Raw genomic sequence first — 22105 nt, forward strand, 5'->3', positions numbered from 1 at the left:
TCGGAATTAACTTCAGAATTAATGGCAATATTCTTAACTCTTCAGTGGGTTGAAGAAGTTCAACCAATTTCGTCTGTGATTTGCACAGATTCTTTATCTGCTCGTAACAGTTTATTAAGTGGAACTTCCCCAACTAGACAAGATTTATAAAATACAGGGTCTTTTTAGAGAGCTAGACAAGCTGGAATTGTCATCCACTGTCTTTGGATTCCTGCAAATTTCAGGTAATGAAGAGGTGGATAGTTTGGCTAAACAGCTCTTCATTAGCTCTTCATAAAAAAGCTCTAAATTCCTGAAATGGATATTATAATTGAATTAAATGAGTCAGAAGTTAAAGGTCTAATTGCACGAAATAAAAATGAAATGGCAGAAGGAGTGGAAAAACGGAAACAAAGGTAGATATATAGGCCTATTTCATATTCAGAAAACAGTTGCTTCTTAAAGAATGAAATTTGGTAATAGGAGAAAAGACCTATTCCTTGTTCAGTGTTTATTAAATTAACGTTTGTTCAGAATATGGAAAAAATGAATCCGGTCTATGTGACAATGTGGTCTCGCTGAAACCATCGCACATGTAAAAATAATGTGTGAGGCATATAGTAGAGAAAGATTTCAGTTATTTTCAAGAATATTTCAAGTAAATGATTTATCTACCCAGATAGTGTAATGTAACGGCCCAAAACATTTTTTTTTTAAAAAGACACTAATTTGATGAGTAGAATTTAGGTACATTTTTTTTATCATTATGTACTCCACACTCCAATCCAGTAGGTGGCAGGAATGTGCCTTTTAAGGTTGGTTTGCCTCCACTAAAACCAAAGAAGAAGAACCGTTCCAACTTCGTGTTGCTTTCACTTCCGGCATTATTTTCGAGGACGCATGAAATAACATTTGTATTTCTTTTCTGCTCATCAGCGGTTGATATGCTAATTTTGTACATTTACGTCGATACAGACAATGTTTAGGTTGACTATATTAACTTACTATCCCGTTTCTTGGAGATGTGTGTTTATTGTTTTCTATTGACATTTGCTTATTATAATCGAAGCGATGAAGACTAGTCTTTGATATGTCTGCTAAGTAAACGTATTAATCATGAAGGCACCTGGATGTTCGTCGATTTGGCTTTGGACTCTATTTGTTATTTGTGGTCTTTTTGTTATTTCCCATGCAAATATTAATAACGACGACGATGATGAATGGATCGATCCATATGACATGCTGAATTATGACCCAACAACCAAACGCATGAGAAAACCCGCAGAGGTAAAGTTAGGCTTATTTGGCAAGTTTATTTTGTGAAGCTTTTCTGGAGCTCAGTGGTATTGCACATACCTATGTATTAATGTAAAAGACGATGCCGTGTAAGTCGCTTTGTATAAAAGCGTTTGCAAAATGTAAATGTTAAGGAAATCAAGCTTCTTACATCGTTTTACCTTATTTTTATGTTTCACAGTCAGCAAGTTACACAAATGTGCCAACAAAGAGAAGAGAGTTCAGCTCAGATTCCTGTGAACTGCCAAAGTGTCCTGATGTCTCCGAGTGCACGGATAAACTAAGTATATTGCAGAAAGAGGTGTATAATATTATACAGTGATATTTATTTTTCATGGATTCTGTTTGATTTATACAGGGCTGTGCCCTTGCACTTTTGGTTTCAGTTGACCCGTGTGAATAGAGACTGAAATAGTTCAGCCGGGACTATAAATATGAAAAGCTTACATACTCTGACATAATGTCGATGGTTGGAAAAACACATTGTCCTCTGTGCCCAGAAATAAAAACTAAAGAGTTCAAAGACTTGTTTTATAATTTCATAATTCATAAATAACGTATACGTATGTATAATGTATAATATGTTTTTTACAATTGCAGTCATTATAATTTCGATCCATTTAGCAGTAAGACAGTTAATAAGAAAGATGGTTTGGTGATTAAGATGAGCACATGTATGTTATATTAATATTTCTCATTCTTCTGTAGGTTGATGAACACAAAAAGAAGGAGGTCACCAACTTCCCACAGCCAAGATGTGTTCCAGTATTCAGACGTTTCCTTGCCAAGCTTCTTAAAGAAACTGCTAAACTTGGTCTGGTATGTTTATCCATTATCTTTGAGGAATTGATATTATGTTCTTCAGCACAATATTGAAATGTATAACATTTACTGTTTCCTCTTTAGCCTGATGATGCAAACAAACATATGCATTATGACGCCGAGGTGAAACTGTCCAAGCTGACGGTGTCAGAGTTCAGTAAGCTTTTAAGTGAAGACACTGACTGGACCACTGGAGCCATGGATGAGGCTCTCAGTCAAATTCTGGTGAAATTTAAACACCATGACCCTGAAGCCTGGAAGTGGCGATTTGAAGACACTTTTTATGTGGAGTTGGATACTGTCTTGAAGGTCTTTATCGAAGTCTTATGGAAGTTTGAAGATTTTCTTAGATTTTCTCATCTAAAGAGTTGGACCAAAATATTACATTTAACTTGGTAATATATCTTTACTCTTCTTATTTCTACAGGTTTTATTGTGCGTTCTTATAATCACCGCTGTTATCTGCACTGAAGTATGGTGTTTGGTGTCATGGTTCATCCAGTTCAGAAGAATGTTTGCCGTATGCTTTTTTATAAGTTTGATCTGGAACTGGTTCCATCTTTATATGGTAAAAATATTTTTATTTTTAATATATTAGAGCATTGGTTCTCAAATTTGTTTTGCTTAAGTACTCCTTTTTATGATTTTTTCAAGCCAAGTACCCCATAACCAGACCACAACATTTTGCAGTAAAATACAGTGAAATGAGAGTCAGTTATTATATCTGATGCCCCCAAGCAGGTTTATTGCTTATAAACATTTCTGTATGTAGCTTTATGCAACTATGTAAATCTCTTAAGTATTATGCATAACAGTTAAAGGTAAATCAGTGTTTTTCACATCTTTTTAACATTTAACCGCAACCTCTCCTAACTAGCATTATTTCGCATCCAGACACTGCTCCTGATTCCGGGTATCAAAAAATAACTCTTATAAATTGAAATGCGTTTTAAATGTATGAATTAAATTTTTATGCATATTTGTGTAGTCCTAATTTAATATAACAATACTATTATCATAATTTATTGACTAATTTATTGAATGATTTTCATTATGTATTCCAAAAATTTCTGTTTCTCTCACGTACCCCCTGCAGTACTCCAAAGTACCCCTGGGGGCACGCGCATCCCAGTTTGGGAACCACTGTGTTAGAGGTTAAAAGGGATCCAATACTATAAATGTTGATTTGTTATAATTATGCTATTTTTAATGAACAGATGACCATTAGGTGGAGAAACCTATGTATGTGTGTTTGAGTTGAATCATTTTGTAAATTTTTTTTGCTAGCTTGCATTTGCTGACCACCAGAAGAACGCTGTGCAGATGGAAAGTGTCAATGCAAAATGTACTGGGTTGAAACAGATAGATTGGAAGGAGAGTTTGTCAGGTGAGATGATTTGTTTATCACATTCGTATGGGCCCTTAAATGGACCGGTAGCAATGTTTTCAGCCTGCTTGACAGCATTCCTTTGTAAACCTTTGCATTCTGTAACTTATGCCTATTGAAAGTGTACACAATAGAAAACTATTCTGAGGGATGCACAACTGATTGCGAGGCAACACAAAACTATACATAAATGGATAGAATAATTTAAATCACGATGTTCAATCTTTGAATTGTTTTATTTTGATTCAGAGTGGTATAGACATACATGGACACTTCAAGATGATCCGTGTAAAAAGTACTATGAAGTCCTGCTGGTGAACCCAATTTTACTCGTACCTCCAACTAAGGTTTGTATGTCTGTTTTCAAAACTTAATAATAGCATACTTTGGATTTTACACATGAAAACTGTGATTAAAATTGAGGATATGACATTAAAAAAAATAAGTTTTCCTAAATATATGTAGAAATATTACGGTTGTATTGCATAAAAGTGAACACAAAGGTGTCTCTTTGCAGTATTTGAGGTCTAAAAAAAACTGAAAATTTCTCCTGTTTTCATTTTCTGCAAATAAATGCAAATAGAAACAATATTTATGTTTGAAATTTGGGAGAAATATTGTCAGTAGTGAAAATGGTCTTTGAGATGGTCTCTTTATTTTTGTCAGCGGCTATGTATGTTATATCCAATTTTTGTTTGTATTTAGGCTATCACAGTCACAATAACAAACTTTATCACCGATCCACTGAAGCACATCGGGCAGGGTATCGGTGAATTTCTGAGAGCTTTGCTGAAAGACATGCCAATCACTCTCCAGATACCTGTGCTTCTTGTTATTGCAGGAGGCATCTTTGTAAGAGTGGATGGAAATTAATTTAATATATTTATTTTAGGATATTTTAGAATAAACAACATACTTAAGCAATCGCACCCTTGCTTTCTTCAGGTCTTCATGTATGGAAGTGCTCATGCAGCTATACAACATGCAATGCCTTGGCCCCGGCTTGGTGGACGACAAGACCCGCCCCCACCTGCTGTAGAGCAACGTCAAGCTCCCAGACTAAGAGAGAATGAATATTGGGCTGGAGGCGATGCCCCACAGCCATTACAAGATCCCCATCACAACAATAACAATCATGTCAGGAACCGGATTAACCATGGCTTTGAGGCAGGAGAGCCTAATGCTAATGCCCCACAGCCTAACCAGGAGGGCATAAGGACCCCTCAGCCAAGAGATTCAAGAAGCAGCATGGACCTTCAACAAGAATTTGTTGGCCGGCATGGAGATGTTCAAACTGTCCGAGTCGAAACTTTGCGGTCTACGGGTAACATGTCTAGCAAGGATAACATTGATTGTCAGCAAAGGACACAGGAGCACGCACCTGGCATAGAGAGAGGTTTAGAACCTGAAGCAGAGGACATTCAAAAAGAAAAGAAAAAAGAGAAGGAGAAGGATGTGTCTACGAAGGACAAGAAGGAAAAGAAAGAGGCTAAGACTCAGGACAAAAGAGAGACGGAGCCCAACGCCCCTTCCCAACAAATAGATGTGACAACACTTGGTGCTGACCAAGGGAGTGATGTAAGTATTGTTTGTGTTTCCTTGGATGTCTTGAAGGGCTAGTTCACTCAGAACAGAAAATGATCTTCATTTATTTACCCTTCTGTCCTTTCAAACCTATACTTTGTTCACATATTCACTTTTATGGTGTAGAAAGGAGCTGCATGAACAATTACATACAGGTTTGGTATGACATGAAGGTGAGAAAGTGATGACAATTTCATTTAGGTTAAATTGTCTCTTTAATAATAGAACATCAGTCTTACCTGAAGATTGCTTTATGAGAAAAAATGTTTTCCCTTTGATTCAAACACGGCAGCACATCTTCTTATGTTCACAAACAGGATGTGGAATGCTCGAAATAACATCAAACTGCAAGTTTTTACTGTAAGCGTTACATAGTATGTATTCACTACATTTGTGGTTATTTTGTTGTATCTCATGGTCAATGTGATTTAAAATGGTCTGTGACTCTATTGTGATTTTCATGTTAACATGACAAAATGGACATGTTATATATAAAATATAACAAATATTTGTGCATTTGCAATATTCTGACATTGTGAACAGTGCAGTTTGCATGAACACATTAGGACAATATATTGTATGCCATTACTTACTAAAACATTTATTAATTAAATATATAATGTTCATGTTAATTCTGCATCATTTCTTTATGTAAAATATTTTCTCATATATTTTGCTTTGTGCAGGTGGCATCAGCAGGCCCAACCGTGGTCCTTGAAGACGGAAAAAGTTTCAGGACTCCTGTTCAAGAAACACTGCAATAAAATGGTCTCAAACTATCTAAATGAACATGTTATTTTCTTTCTTAAATTAAAATATATATATTTTAAAGTTATTTCTTTATTTTGATGTAGTGTTTTGAATCAGACCACATCTCACTGAACTCCTTTAAATAAACATGTGACCTTAGAAACAAGGTTCTAAACTAACACAATTAAATGGGAAAAATATGATTTTTTTACCGTCTACTTTAGACATTAAATGTATGTTTACAATAAGTGCACTTGGTTTGTTTATTTAGCATTTTATTACGAGAATCGCTGTGTTTTATAAATCTTCCCTTTGTGACGTTTCACTAGATGTCAGTCAGCTACTCAAATAACGGACGTTCGTTTTAGGCCACGCCCACGGGAAACTTCGTTCGTGATTGGTCAGTGGCGGTGTGTTGGTGAGCTTCACGTCATATGCAAAGTTAAAAAGTCATTTAGTGATGAAAGCGCGTTAATGGCTGACACGCGTACTTTGGATTTGACGCGTGCGCTTGGATGACATATTGCATGGAGTTAAATGATAGGATCTGCCAGGTCGCAGAAGTTGATGTCTTGAGGTAAGTCTTTAATTTTGCATGATAAATCCAGATCTATATGTCCACATTTTGCTGGGTACGTCGCGTCGTTTTAAAACCGACCAGAATATATTCTTGGACACTGCTGAAGTCTTATCACAAAGTGAAAACATGTCAATAGACTGTGTTTTTGAGCATACAAATACAACCTTGGACTTATTAGTTAACCATACCCCTGTTAGTTTAGACACTGTTGAAAGTTTTTTGGGAAGTTATTTATAAACGCTTAGTCAAAGCTTAAAAAAGTGCATTTAGAAACTCAGCAGAACTCGATTCCGTTTTCTGTGCACTGACCCGTGTCATCTTCCTCGTTAAAAATGACCCCTGGCTGTCACATGGGAATTGAGTGACACACATTTTATATTTCAAGTTTTTGTGTCTTATCAAAGTCATTTTTAACAAGAAAAAGTGTGAAGAACACAAACGACATAAAAGCCTATAGAAACTACTTCATTGAATCTAATGGAATGTTATCTGGTGGATGAGAACCCACAACACCATTAAATCCTTCTGGAATAAGACCCAAAACACACTACGTAAAGTAATTTTGTATTTGTGACATTTGTTATGAACATCTCTTGAATTTGTGTTTTTCGTGTAGTACATCCACATCCATGGCAACCGACTCCTTGACAGAGGAGATGCTGAGAGATGACCTGAAGTTTTACTTCATGAGCCCTTGTGAGAAGTATAGAGCCCGACGACAGTTACCATGGAAACTAGCAGTGCAAATCTTGAAAATATTTATGATTACACTTCAGGTATTTATAGGGGTAACCTGTTTACAAGTCTGCTTTTCCACAGAGCACCGCATTTGTTTACTATATTGCATAATATGAATGAACATAGAAGTTTTGTCATGGTAAATATTCATGGCACTTAATTTAGACAGCTAACATGTTCCAATTTGCCAGAGAGAAATCACACCCTTCTCAACTTTTTCCCAAAGCTCATTCTGTTTGGCCTCAACAACCAGCTTGTGGTGTCCTACAAGGAGGAGAACTTGATGGCTTTCAAGAACTTGTTTCTGAAGGGCTACCGTGGTGTGGATGAGGACGACTACAGCACCGCTGTCTACACCAAACACAATGTGTACGACAATTTATATTATGTCATAGACCAGGTTTGTATTTGTTCATTATTATTCCACATCTTATGGCTGAGATTGTCAAAGTTCTGCCTATTCGCCCTTTGCTTGCTTTTGTCCTTGTTTAAGTTGAACTGTTCATTTGTTTTAGTTTATAGGTCACCGTGTTGTTAGCACAAAGTAGATTGTTACATATTATCTATCTGTGTAACAGTACTCCCAGTTAGGAAACTTGTCTGTGGGTCCTGTTAGTTATGCGGAGGAGAATGGAGAATTTCTGCCCATGGTCATCTGCAAAGAAAGCTACCGGCGAGGCAGCGTGGAACCATCTGAAGGATCTTATGATATTGATGCACAACTTGAAACAGGTGACTCATTTACCTTGAAAATGAAACAGACAGATGCTTCATTTGCTTTGTAGAAGCCATGACACCCCAAATATACCTGTTGAAATGTGCACATTGTTTGATCATAATGCATGAACTGTAGATTTTTGCATTTTCCAGTTTGTTTGACTCTGAATCCAAAGACAGCAGGAACGTCGAGAGGAAACAACGCTACATTTTTTGAGCTGGATTTTTACAGGTTTGGAAATCTTAAATAAACATTATTTTTTAAATACGAAAAGCACCACAAATATTGCTTTTTACATGTTTATTGTTGATTATTTTTTTAAATGCAGGCTGGTTGATATTGAGATTACGTTCGCGCTCAAAGGAATAAATTTGCAGACCGTTCGCTCACACGAGCTGCCAGACTGTTATAAGTTTTTGGTCACGGTCTGTACACTTATAATAAAATGTGATTTTATAGACTAAGATTTACTGAATCAATTAATCAGATTTTTTTTATTTCAGATTGTCTTTGATAACAGTTGCCATAGTGGAAAGGTGAAGATAACCCTGGATTTCGATGCTGTCAGTAGCGTGTGCAAGAACTGGAAGATTTCAGGAACAGGTAGGCCTATGTGATTTTTTTTTTTTATTATTGACATCAGAATGACAAGTTAACTACATCTGCTTAGTATGCTCTACTATTGTCTTATTCTCAGCTCAGAAGAGTACGCACTACCTTCTCTTGTTCGATGGCTTTGTTATTGTGGTCTGTATGATCTCTGCGGTACTCTGCACACGGTCCATTATACTCGCGGTCAGACTGCTTCAGGTAAACCTGCTTTAATGAAAAACAACCCACAAATATTTTTTCACACTTTAAATCTACAACAAGTTTGTCAGATAGTGAGTCAATATGAACTCCGTTCTGATAACATTATTGTGACGTTACCTCTCTCTTCAGCGTTTTTCTAGATTCTGTCTTGAAAATTATGATCTTGAAGTGTGTGAAGATGATCAAAGGGAATTCCTGAATGGCTGGTACTTCTTGGTTATCATCAGTGATGTTTTGACCATCATTGGGTCGATACTGAAAATGGAAATTCAAGCTAAGGTATGTTTGCTTTGATTCACATTCACCATACTAATGGGTCAGATGTCCATTTAGTAGTTTCTCTCAAAGTTTTTAATGGAATTTATAAAACATTGTTTGCCATAGTCAGGTAAGAGAATTGCCACCCCCATAACCGAATTGTCACAACCATAGGTCCATATTTCTCATAAATGGGTACATGAAAATTAAAATAAAACTACTGTTTTATGTTCTATAAAGAGCCATCCGTTCTCAATTGTTGGATATTGTTGCTTCTGATTTGTGCATTTTATGTCACTGAAATCCTACAAAGTATCGTCTCTCAAAAACTTTTTTTGGTTACATCCTTGCAAACATGTTTCACTCTTTTAGATAGAAAACTCGTACATAGACTAATATTTTCTGACATCTGTGTTCTATCATCAGGAGTTAAGGATCACACTCGTATCATAACACATGAACTGTCTTTGAGACACTTTTGATAGTCTTTGGACTTTGACCTTATGATGCTTAAGTGATTTCTTTGCTGGAACGCACAACACTTATATAATTCCTCTTCATGTTTCATCCACAGAGTTTGACTAATTATGACGTATGCAGTATCTTTTTGGGCACATCCACTTTATTGGTCTGGGTGGGCGTCATCAGATATCTTGGATATTTCCAGAAGTACAATGTAAGTTATACAAAGTTATAAATGATCAGAAGTGTCTGCCAACTTTTGTTTTATGACATGGTTGAGTGTGTGTTCTTATACAACAGTGTTGATTTTGCATAACACTGATCAAATATCAAACCCATAAAATGTTTCTTTTTGACACCACAGGTGCTTATCCTCACAATGCGAGCAGCTTTACCAAATGTCCTGCGTTTCTGCTGCTGTGCAGGAATGATCTATCTTGGCTACACCTTCTGCGGATGGATCGTTTTGGGACCCTACCATGAGAAGGTGACAACAGGAAGAAAATAAACGTTATTACACAGACAAACACTTATTATTATATAACAAAGGCTTACCACAACTGTTTTTCCTAGATCATGTGTCATGACCAGTAGATGGCAGTATATGCAACCAAAAGGTTTTGTTCTCACATGTACTTACTCTGTATCTTCATTTGTTATGGTTTAGTTTGAAGGCCTTAGTCGTGTGGCAGAATGTCTCTTCTCTTTGGTCAACGGGGATGACATGTTTCCAACGTTCGCCGAGTTTGAGCAGAAGAACACAATGGTGTGGCTGTTCAGCCGAGTTTATCTCTATTCGTTCATATCTCTTTTCATTTACATGGTGCTCAGTCTCTTCATCGCCCTCATCACAGACGCATACGAGACCATCAAGGTACCACGGTGTCCTTAACAAAAAATACATCATATGTCCATTCACTTGCATGCTCTAAATCCCTAATTTCCATTTTTTCCTAAAACACTGGATGTGGATGGAGATTTACTGGCAAGCTTTAAAAGAACAGTTCATCCAAAAATAAAAATTCTGTCACCTTTTGTCATTCAAAACCCGTATCACTTTCTTTCTTCCACAAAACACAAAATAAGATATTTTGAAGAATGCGAACAATCCATTCACTTCCATAGTATGGACACCAAACCAATGCAAGTCAATGGGAGCCAATGTTGTTTGGTTATCAACATTCTTTCAAATATCTTATTTTGTGTTCTGCAAAAGAAAGAAAGTCAAATAGGTTTGAAATGACAAGAGGGTAAGTAAATGATGACATAACTTTCATTTTTGGTTGAACTATCCCTTTAACAAAATATAAAAATTGTACATTTGACTCATTTGACCACATCACTTACATTTGTGAGCCATATGAAAGGTTTAAGCAAATTATGACCTAAATTATAGTCTTGCTGGTGTGTTAAATTGTATGGATTCAGAAGACTCTGAACATGGCTCTAGAGTTATGTGGGTATTTTTCAATATGGAAAGTTGGGACATTGTGCTTAACATTGTATTTCAAAATTATGCATAGCAACATGGGAGAAAATGATAACCACATTTTCTTTTTTGGGCCATTCCTTTAAATAAGCACAACCTTGTTACATTCAAGTCATTTGAAACTGCTCATATTCATGTCAACCTCCAGGGTTACCAAACAACAGGCTTCCCCATGACGGAGCTCAAACGGTTCCTGACAGAACGGAAGGAAGGTTTCCCCCTCCAGGGGGAGGGGGGGGCTGGTGCCGAGAGTGGAGAAACCGAGAGCGTCCACCCTTCTGTAATGCTGTGTTGCTGCAAAAGGTATAATCCCAAACATCAGCTGCAGGCCTCCAGAGTTTCCTCCAGATCTGAGGTTAGCCCACTCCAGCATGAGCAATAGAATTAGTGGTGGAGGAGAAAGACAGACACACCCAGCAAAGTGCTGATTACAGAGAAATCCTGGGGGGGATCGAGAATGCTTCTTCTCGCCTTACAGGAATTTTCATGACAAACAAGCGAGAATTTGAATGAGAAGAAAGATGCCCCCTCATTGTGTTGTGAGCCCCTATTAGAATGCAGACAAGCAATGTTGTGTTTCCTTGAGAGGATTATTGATTCCCGTTCACTAGTCGGTTACATCCCTGGCAGTTCAGAAACTGAACTCCATTAGAAAGCACTTATTGTTTGAGACCTGAATCCCTCACGGGGAAAGCCCGGTTAGAATTTGATGCTTTAAATTTCAGGTTAAAAGCCACTAAAATGTTTAGTGTCGATCTAACGCTGAGTGGATTTGACCACAAACATTACTTTGGGGTTAAATTATGTTTTGCCATGTTACAGATCACTTGGGTTTCCTGCTTTATGAATGTATCCGATTTTTTGTAAAATCACTATTAAACATCTTAGCCTTGTAGCACCATTATATCGTAGGAGGAATAGTTCATTGCAAATCAAACATTAAGATTTGACTTGTTCAGTCTCTCTTTCAGTCCCTTATCCTAAATCTATCAATCTAAATTTAGGGTCCACAGTATGTTCATTTTGAACCGGCTTTTGTAACCACAGAAACAGTCTGTCTTTAGAAATGTACCGCGTATAACAAAACTGACCTCAAAAGTTCTCCTTTTGAAGTTAACAATCGAGTTTCTTTAGGAATCTCTGCTTTCACTTCCACTGGAAACTGCAGCATATCACAAAATAAAAAATCAAATAAGGTTACACTTTGTTATGGTGCCCTTACACTTACTATAGTATTTACTTTGCAGTATTACATAGAAGTATCCCAAAACTACAGCAAAAAAACCCACATTTTATTATTTACTCCTCCTTTAATTTCAAACCTGTTTGTGCAGTAGAATGTATTGTGAAGAATGTATGTGAACAAACAACACTAGCCATTGACTTTCATTGTATGAACACAAAACCACATTTCACAAAATATCTTTTTTGTGTACCAAAGAATAAAAGCTCATAAACTGAACTGGTTTTGAAAGACATAAGGTTGAATAAATGATGGCCGAATTGTTATTTTAGGGTGAAATATCCCTTCAAGACTGAGCTCCTACAAAATAACCATGAGCGTTGTTCTTTGCAATTCACAGACGAATAACATTTTTACATTCCTTGCAGAGTTCCCAAAGATGACACCATCATTCTCATCAGCTGAAGATGGGTGGATCACACGTTCAATGTCGAATATATCGGAAACTGCAATGGAGAGTCATCGCAATTTGAAGAGATGCTGTGGGACTTTGCACATGTTTGTAACTCTGTGTACATGGTTCATATTCCGTGATGGATGGAAAATGCCATTTAAATGTGAAATGCCAAATGGTGTTAAGACCAGCATTAGCTAATGTAAAAAAATGCCAAACCCGCAGCTAAGTGCTCTGCGATGCAATTAAGGCCGAGTAATGAAGCGTTTTGCGGATCGAATGGCCGACTCAGGAAATGTTGGAAGCATCTTGTTGTGCAATCTGTAAAATTATACCCAGTCCTTTGTTGTAAACTGGAGAAAATATCGTTATTTATTAAGTCACGAGGGATTGTTCACCCTAGATGTTTTATATTAAAGCACTTCAAATTCTGCATTCGTGTCAGTTTTTACTGACTTTACATTTTAAACGTATTGCGGTAATGCGTTAATGGTAATGCATTCGCAACTGGCTCTCCGTCTATATGTTATAGTTCCAACATGTGAAATGTTGAAGGACTCATTGCTATCTGTATGCGTATCACCGGATGAATCTTTCAAGCTTTGTCATGTGTTGTAGCTGTTGCTTCCTATAGATCAACATTCTTTTGAATGTGAGTCAATTCTCATTCTTTATTCATTTCATCCTTTAATTATTAACTGGGCCGAGCAATACGTTCATATTTGACATTCTTTGTAACCAGTTATTCATTGGGAGAAAGACTCATAGTAAACAGTCACAACAATCATAGTAAAAATAAATAACTTTTAATTGCAAACTATTTGCGGCTCTGTGTTCGAAGAGGTGCTTTTGTTAACTTCAAAAGGTACTTTTTTTAAACCTCAAAAGCAGGTGTTTATTCTGAAGCAGGTGTTTTTTGTGTAGCTTCACTTCTTCTGTCTACAAGAAGTGAAACTTTGTTTTTAAACACAAATCCAAACTGGCCACAAATTCTGTGATTTATCAGGTTACCTGCCTCAGCCTGCATTCACTCAATTTTTATCGATTGTTTTTTATGTCTTTTATGAGAAAACAGATGCTTATATATATTTACAAATAGTTACATGTATACTGCAGAATTTGAAATATTTATACACATATAGCCGCAATGAGAGTTTTCAATGGGACATAAAATTTAGTACAACAGCACAACAAAACCAACTGAAAAAGGGCAAAAATATAAGTATCAAGAGATTTAGATATTAGATAGCATGTTTTAATATTTACTATTTGGCCATACTTGCTGAATCAAAAGAAACCCAATAGAAACTATCACAGAAGTTCCAATGCATTAGCTTCTCCCATTAAACCCATTACAAAATTCCTGCTTGTAGTGTGTCTTGGGTATTTTTCAACATCTCACCAATAAAATGAATCCCACACAAATAGTGTTGTAGTAAATAGTAAACCCTATTGTAGTTTTTATTAAATCCAATACAATTCCTACTTAATCCATAACATTTTCTATTTTTTTTGGGCAGGTTTTTTTAAGTATTTAACCAGGATTTCTGAATATGAATGTTGTATTCCCCATAAGCAATCATAAGTATGTTCAGCATAAATATGGTCTTTTGAGAAAAACATTTTTTTACCTGTTTTGTTTCAATGAAAGTAAAGTCATCATAATTTGATGGTTTGGTTACCATTTGGTTTTACTTAAATATAATGGTTAAAATGGTTTCCTGTAATGTGATTTGGTTAGTGTTTGTAAGGGGTAGTATTCAGAGATACACCAGCACAATTCAAGTATACTAAAACGAGACTTTAAATCAAAATATCCGTACATTTTGAAGCAGTGTTTTGCCCTCCTTTACACACCCGAGCATTGCGGTGTTACGCAACAGCGCGTGCGTCCCGGGACGCCGCGTCATACCGATACACAATCAGACTTCGATCGTCTCGAGCTGTAAAACGAAAACGTTTTGTTAACTTTATTACCTAAAACAACCCTGGCAAAACTAACAATAGTTTACTTAGTTTCCTTGTAGTCAAACCATGACACGTGTCTCACTAGTAGTAACGATAGTTTAAAATTGTTAATAAAACTATGTACTAATAATATAACCAAAACACGTTCACTACATTGTAGTATCCATACCATTTTTTTCTAAGGGCAGAGCAGCATTCATTGTTGCTGTATAGGCTTCTGTTTGTGTACATGTGAGCGCTGTAGCCACGCCCACAGAGACGTTCTCTCCTCCCTCAAAGCTATTATCGACGTTCAGCAGATACTTCTTGACTAGTCGCGTTTCGTCTCGCCAGACTGAAGCCAAACTGAAGATCGCTAATGGAGAACAAACTGACACACTGACTTAAACTGGTTAGATTATTTCCTGCACATATAACACAGGTAAAGTTGTTCTGGTATTTGATGATATTTCACCTGTTTTAGAAGTTTGGGTGGATGCAGTTTGCAAGTGTCCTGTTGTGATTTGCACAGTAATGTTTTTTCCAATTTAAAGATTCACGTTCATTCTTTATATAACTTATGAAAATAATTGATGGTTTTGTTACATTAAAGTGTAGTAACCATGTTATTTGTTAGCCTATTTCTATTTATGTGTTTTGTGTAATTGATTGCTATTTGCTTTATAGAAGTTTTACAAAAGAATATTATGGTTAAACGAGGTTCATATAGTAAGTTGGTAGGTAAACTTGTGGTATGGTTACTTTTGTAAAAATATTCATTTTAGTAAGGAATCTAAATTTCTCAGTTGCATAAAGCCTTAAAATAAAGGTTACTCAAATGTTATTTGTTGACCTCTAGTTCCTTAAATAACCTTTGATATTCACAGATCAAAACACGGTGCTTTAAATGTTCTTTAAGAACGCAGAAGAACCATTTTTGGCTGAATGGTTCCATGAAGAACCTTGAATACCCAATCATCTGGATTGAAATAAACTGGAAGAAACGTTGAGTAAATGGTTTTTCTGTGACATTTCTACAAAGAACCCTTTTTAGCTCCCTATTGTAATTCAAAAGTCTCCCAACCAAGGCTTTTACCTTGTGTACCCTGTGCAGTTTGAGTTATGATCTTCCATGAAACCCGAATGTTTTGTCTCTTTTCCACTTTTAGTGGTTTTGTCTCAAGATGGCAAGTCACGACGGATGCCACTATGACGAGCGTATGGGCTTCTTCTACAACAACAGCAACATAACCTCAACCGAGTGGGACCAAACGCAGCTCATCCTGGTTCAATGTGTTGGATCCATTTGCTGTGGTTTCATCTTAGTGGCTAATGCTCTGGTCATCACAGCGGTGATCACCAACCGGAGGTTTCACTACCCCTTCTATTATCTCCTATCCAACCTCGCAGCCTCAGATTTTCTCGCCGGCATCGCTTACGTGTATCTCATGTTTAACACAGGAAAAGTATCTCACGAACTGTCAGTACAGGTGTACTTCTTTCGGCAGGGTCTGCTCGACATAAGCCTCTCGGCGTCCCTGGCCAACCTTCTGGTGATCGCCCTGGAGCGCTACATCTCTGTGATGAACTGGAAGATTCACAGTAATCTCACCAAACGTAGGGTGACCCTCCTGATCATCCTTGTGTGGGCAATCTCCATATTTATGGGCACCGTGCCTAGGTTGGGCTGGAACTGTATTTGTAGTCTGAATTTGTGCTCTAAACTGGCGCCCCTCTTTAGCCGGAGCTATCTGATCTTCTGGTCTGTGTCCAACTTGGTGCTTTTTCTCATCATGGTGTGCATTTATTTGAGGATATACATCTATGTGATGAGGAAGACCGTGGTTTTGAAGGCTCACACGTCTGGATCTATGAATCGCAAGAGGACACCGATCAAACTGATTAAAACTGTGATGACTGTACTGGGTAAGTATTGCTTATATTATAAAACTTTTCCACTTTTTTTATTCAATTGGGTTGATTTAAGTATGGACTTTGTGCAGTATAAAGCCTACTTCTCTCCTAAAAGTATCTTGACAAAGTATTCAAAAAGTGTTTTTTGCACAAATATGTTGAACCCCACACACATTCCAGGCTGTGATATGTATCTGTCAACTCCTCAGTCGAAGTTCAATGGCAATTACAGGATACGCTGTTTTATAGTTTTCCCACAATCCACCATAACCCTGATGCGTTGTTCAAAGTCCACACCTTTTTCTTTAAGCAAGATAAAGGTTTTTTGTCGATTCAGCTCACAAAAAGAGTCCCCTCACATAGTCTTGTTTCTTGCCAAACTTGTCTAACATCCAAAATATGGTGGGTCCCTGGGGCAAGTGTGAGTAAATGTTTCTGTGACTTTGTTATAGTTGTGGTAAATATTTAGGTTGAAGGGATGTGGTCTTGTGTCCTGTTAAGGGTAGACACGATAAACCTATTCTATTTGTATGATATACAATTAGTCCTGTCTCTGAAATCGTGTATTAAACTTTATAACAACCAGGGGAACGGTCGCACTTGTATCTTTTATTCATCATTTTATTTTTGTTATTTTGGCAGTGTTTCTCAGATGTTTCTCGTGAATATGAATCAGATGGATCTAAAAAATCTAAACACACTGACCAAAAAAGGGAGGTGGGATATTAACAAATATTTTGTAGCATGTAGATGTTTGTGTTCATATTCGAATCTCCCATTTTGTGTTGCACTTGTTAGTTACTTGGCAAACAATTTCTTTTTTTTATATTTATTCGATTTATATTTATTTCTGAAACAGAGACATGTAAGACTACTTTAGGTATTAATAATATGTGAAAAATTCTGAAAAGCAGGAGAAAAAGACTGTTTGTTGTCCATTTAGCACTCTTCAAGAAAAAAAAATGAGATATGTATCTTCTTCAGACACAGATTACCTTTTGTTTTGCACCTGCTGTAAATTCATACCATTCTCACCGCACAAGATAAGCTGTCTGGTTTAAAAGACATACTCATTTTACAAACAATGAGACAAAACAGACCAATTCCCTGCCACCTTTGCGTTAGATGAATGTTATCAAAACATCCCTGGCAAAACGTGTTCTCCCTTGTTCTTCTTGATCCTGTTAGAAAGTTACATGAAGTTATTTGAACCCTTCTCTAAAAAATTCAGAATGTAGTTGTGGAGAGGAAAAGCTTTTTTTACAGCATTTTGTGGTTTTACGCAAGTTTCATAAGTAGCTGGGTAACTGAAGTGGAGGAGCCTGGCTGTTCCCAGCACATCAGGCTTTCTGTATAATTATGTTGCACAAGTTCGGTTTTTACACTGGCTGGAATCTGAGTCAAACCACCGCTGTGAGTAGCCTGTGGCTTCGGAGAAAAAGTGCCTTAACCGCGCATTCGACACACGAACTCCTTTCAAGCCTATTGTTCACATGTGTGAAGATGTCAGCCAGACAAGATGGCTTTGTTTTCCGGAAGGGATTGTTTTCTAGTAAAGGGAAGACTCGGCATAATGAAGATACGTAATGCTGTGGTGTATGCGAGTTGAAGTTTACAGGCCGGTACTCATCAGTTATTTCGTCAGCAAACAGTAGATAAAAGCAGATGGCTAAGCTTCGGCAGAAGGCTACATTCTTTCTTTCTTTTCTTGTGGCATGCGTATAAGTGAAATTTTAAAAGAGATGATTTTTTTTTTTTATGAACGGTTGGAGAGGAAAGAAAAGTAGAGGCCCCCACATGAACATACAAACAACCAACCAACATTAAAAAAGTGTTTTAAATGGTCAATATATTTATATATAATAATTGAACAAAAAGGTAACACTTAAAAATAAAGTTGTATTTGTTGGCATTATTAAACGAATTAGCTAACATGAACTACGCTACATTTACATTTATTCATTTGGCAGATGGTTTTATTCTAAGAAACTTACAATTAGTAGAGCATATAAACATTTTTTCAACACGCTAAACAGTGCCGTTAGTTTACAACTAACTATAACCAATAAAGTTTTCTCAGCATTTATAAATGCTTGTTAATGTTAGTAAATTTCAACACAATTGTTCATGTTAGTCCATTGTGCTTTGACTAATGTTAACAGAGACAACCTTTATTTAAAAACTATATTAATCAATGCTAAAATAACACAAACCAAGATTAATAAAGTCTGTATAAGTATTGCTCATTGTTAGTTCATGTTTGTTAAAGCATCAACTAATGTTAACTAATACAACCTTATGGTAAAGTGATACCAACATAAGTTAAACACTGATGTACACTTTTAAAAATAAAGGTGCTTTAAAATGTTCTTCAATGCCATAGAAGAAAGTTTTTTGTCTAAATAGTTACATAAAGAACCTTTAACATCTGAAGAACCTTTCTGTTTTACCGAAGGGTTCTTCAGATAATAGAGATGGTTCCTTTGATTGAATTGTTCTTTTTGGAACCAAACATGGTTCTTCTATGGCATTGCTTTGAAGAACCTTTTAAGCACCTTTATTTGTAATAGGAATGGACTGAAACCATTCCCTCCATCACAAACCATTGCAAAGCTTTTAAAGTCGTATTTTAAAATAGTTGTAGCCAAGCGGCACAGAGCCTTTTTTATGTTTTCATTGTGCTTGAAAGTGTTGTGTAATAAATGCAAAAGGGATTCTAGATGACTGCACATCTGCATCAAATATGGCAAGCCTAGCCCCTCCAGATGTTTTTTAAATACAATTAAAGGGTACGAGTGTTCACTTAAATGGGGTACTTAAGGAGTAACCGCAGAGGAACCTCCATTTGATGAGGTTTCGTTGTAACCTCTACCGCATATGTTCTTTTCTAGTATGCCTCTCTTTAGCCAACCAAGCACATTTATGGCACTTTTAAATTACAGGAGGTGGGTGCCATCAACTATCGCACCTCCAGAAAACAACTATTGCCATTGTTCAGTCGGCATGAGTGTTTTCTGGTTTAGACCGACATGCCACTGCACGTCGGACACCTGAGATCTATCCTGTTTGTCCGAGCTTGTTTTGCGGTGCAGACGGGACTTCATGCTAACTTAAAAAAATGTAGGGGAAGTGCAACTAAAAGAAGCTTTGTTGCTGTGAGTCACTATCAGGGCTTCAAAAAAAAGTGGTTTTGAACATGTTGGGGCAGAAAAGCATTCCCTGAAATCACAGGTTGGGTTTCTAAAGAAAGTAAAGTGGCTGTGCGCTAAAGGTTGTTTTGGGTTGTATTTTTATGAAGTATGAAAAGTTGTGGAACCTGCTTACATGTGAGAACTGATGATAATTTTCTCTGTTTTCATTTGCTTACTTATAAAGTTTTTTTGAAGACACATAAATGAAAAACGTATAAAAATGTGTTTGCATTATATAAAGAATGTTAAATATGACAACAAATGCTAACTTCTTTGATCACTTATTTACCCTCATATCATTTCAAACCTGTATAACTTTCTCCCAACTGCAGAACACAAAAGAAGATATTTGTAGAACGTTGGTAAAATATCTTCTTTGTGTTTCACAGAAACAAAGAATCATATATAGGTTTTAAACAACATAAGGATGAATAAATGATGATTCTTTTTGTGTATGTCTGTGTCCCTGATGTTTTAAAACCTGTTCTGCGTATGTGTCTTTTCAGGAGCATTTGTGATCTGTTGGACCCCTGGACTTGTGGTTCTTCTCCTGGATGGACTCAACTGCAACGGATGCGACGTCCTTAAGTTCAAGCGTTGGTTACTCCTCCTCGCCGTCCTCAACTCTGTCATGAACCCGATAATCTACTCTTATAAAGACGAGGAAATGTGGACCACCATCAAGAACCTGATGTGTTGTGTGTGCAGTGGAACAAGACGTCAGAGGTCGTCCAAGGCCAACATTAAACGCAACTCGGCCCAGGAGACAAGTACCAGCCTCAAGGAGAACACGATGGAGGACAGCAAAGTGTCCACACAGGAGATGCTGACATCCTGAATTTTTCATAACATGGTGCGGCATTGCTCTTTATTCACTCCAGTATGGATGAAGTATTAGTTAGGCTGATACTCAAAGACTTTGATTACAATATACAAAAGGAAGTACTCGTTGTATATTTTAGAGATATTCCAACTGTTAGGCAATGAAGAATGAGTAATGTGGGATATTCAGATTGCCTGCATGAATGGCAATGCAAAACATGTCAAAGCATGCTGTACTTGACAAGTAATATTTGTGTACCTGTTGATTACTCTGTAGTATACTGGTCTTCAATAATGTATGTAGTATGCAGATCATGTTATATGCTGTAAATATTACCTTAAAGATTTTTTTGTAACATACTGTCAAAAGCAAACTTGTGGGAAAATTTGCCACAAGTGAGTACACTCAAAATGTTCACGCATTTCTATTTTTTTGTAAGATAAAGTACAAAAGTAAGTTAGTTCATTTGAATTTTAAACATGTCTGCTCTTTTCATGTAAATAGAGGTAGTTGCCTCAAATGTACAACAATCGCACAGTATTCTGTATACATTTAGATTATGTACACTGCCAGATTTGTTGTCTTTGAGAAACCATAGAAAAGATCATGGAGCATATTTTGATGAATGCCAAAACTTCTATAAGTTCTTTAAGTGTAACGCATTTATCAGACCAAACAATATATGCTTTGAACACTTAATCACTACTAAAAATGTCTGCATTTTAAATTATTTAACACTTGCAAATAATTGGTAGTAGAGATACACTGTAAATAGAACAGAAAAATGTCCAGGAAAGATTTATAAATGTGTTTAACACAGTAATTTGAGCCTAAATGAGTTTGTAAATAAAACTGTCTGTATATATTATTTTGCATTATCCTCGACCAAAAATAAAAGATACCAGAAAACTAAAAAGTTAGTAAATTTCCTTTTTTCCTCTAGTAAACAGGGTAGGGTAGTACCGTTACAGAGTTTATCCTTACATCTCAAGAGCCACTCCCTAATGCACAGACTTCATAGGCTAAATACAACTTGATGGCGACTATAAACCGGTTTGTCCACTTAATGTGTGAGAATGGCCATATGACTGTCTTACGCAATTCTGATGCAATGTGCAAAACGGTTCACCTAAGTTCCATAGCTGCGCTTCTGCGGTTGTGACACAGGTTCATTCCTGTGTAATGTGCATTCAGCAACACAATGAAACGACTGCGGCCTTATCTGTGAGTGTTAAAACAAGCTTTACCTGTTTACGCCGTTTAACATAAAAATGGCTAATGACATGCATTTAAATGGCTAATTGGTGGTCTTATGACATAACTGGGAATAAGCGGGTTGATTTATACTTCCGGTGTAGATGTTGATTAAGCAAAGAAAACACAGAAGAGAGTAAAGGACCCGGACAAACATTGGGATAATGTCACTTCAGTATAATAAACATGAAGTGTACACATCGCACCATGCTAGGTGCTTTTGTATGAGTAAGCTGTTGTGGGTGCGATGGGTGGATCATGTCCTCACCACTTTTTGCCAAAATCGTTTGTCTCTTGACGACTTATTGGAAGAACAAAAAAGTAAGCTTCAGGTAAGTGTGTATTAAGGGCCAGTTACATCTAAAAACGTGTAGAAACCATATAGTATGTTCATCCTTACATAAGTTTTAAGAGGCAGGCAGGCAGATGGGCAAAACAGATCCTGCCCCAATATTACCCCCTT

The 22105-nt window shown here is 36.7% G+C and overlaps 3 protein-coding genes across 9 annotated transcripts; all 3 read left to right on the plus strand.

Annotated features, from left to right (window-relative positions):
- The first annotated feature begins 829 nt into the window (after window positions 1-829).
- LOC130429878 (chloride channel CLIC-like protein 1) lies at window positions 830-6226 on the plus strand. 6 transcript variants are annotated; one of them, XM_056758708.1, is made up of 11 exons: window positions 830-1266; window positions 1457-1576; window positions 1984-2094; window positions 2182-2406; window positions 2525-2665; window positions 3385-3484; window positions 3734-3831; window positions 4190-4336; window positions 4430-5062; window positions 5755-5836; window positions 6148-6226. In XM_056758708.1, exons 1-10 carry the CDS (start codon window positions 1096-1098, stop codon window positions 5830-5832), a joined length of 1824 nt encoding a protein of 607 aa, XP_056614686.1. In that variant the 5' UTR covers window positions 830-1095; the 3' UTR covers window positions 5833-5836; window positions 6148-6226. The 6 variants fall into 6 exon arrangements, with proteins under 6 accessions (XP_056614686.1, XP_056614684.1, XP_056614688.1 ...); XM_056758706.1 differs by lacking the exon at window positions 6148-6226 and adding an exon at window positions 5361-5428 and having other exon boundaries at window positions 5755-6106; XM_056758710.1 differs by lacking the exon at window positions 6148-6226 and adding an exon at window positions 5386-5428 and having other exon boundaries at window positions 5755-5903.
- Window positions 6227-6242: 16 nt separating this feature from the next.
- mcoln2 (mucolipin TRP cation channel 2) lies at window positions 6243-13333 on the plus strand. 2 transcript variants are annotated; one of them, XM_056758712.1, is made up of 14 exons: window positions 6243-6395; window positions 7015-7174; window positions 7363-7536; window positions 7715-7868; window positions 8007-8085; window positions 8183-8279; window positions 8358-8457; window positions 8552-8664; window positions 8797-8946; window positions 9500-9601; window positions 9752-9874; window positions 10055-10261; window positions 11025-11231; window positions 12488-13333. In XM_056758712.1, the coding sequence occupies exons 1-14, from the start codon at window positions 6334-6336 to the stop codon at window positions 12500-12502; spliced, it is 1743 nt and encodes a 580-aa protein (XP_056614690.1). In that variant the 5' UTR covers window positions 6243-6333; the 3' UTR covers window positions 12503-13333. The 2 variants fall into 2 exon arrangements, with proteins under 2 accessions (XP_056614690.1, XP_056614691.1); XM_056758713.1 differs by having other exon boundaries at window positions 11025-11179.
- A 1427-nt stretch (window positions 13334-14760) lies between these two features.
- Window positions 14761-21304, plus strand: lpar3 (lysophosphatidic acid receptor 3). Its single transcript, XM_056757831.1, has 3 exons — window positions 14761-14902; window positions 15630-16386; window positions 20072-21304. The coding sequence occupies exons 2-3, from the start codon at window positions 15645-15647 to the stop codon at window positions 20401-20403; spliced, it is 1074 nt and encodes a 357-aa protein (XP_056613809.1). The 5' UTR covers window positions 14761-14902; window positions 15630-15644; the 3' UTR covers window positions 20404-21304.
- Window positions 21305-22105: the final 801 nt, after the last annotated feature.

The sequence above is a fragment of the Triplophysa dalaica genome, chromosome 10 (assembly GCF_015846415.1).
Source record: "Triplophysa dalaica isolate WHDGS20190420 chromosome 10, ASM1584641v1, whole genome shotgun sequence".
Taxonomy (NCBI): domain Eukaryota; kingdom Metazoa; phylum Chordata; class Actinopteri; order Cypriniformes; family Nemacheilidae; genus Triplophysa; species Triplophysa dalaica.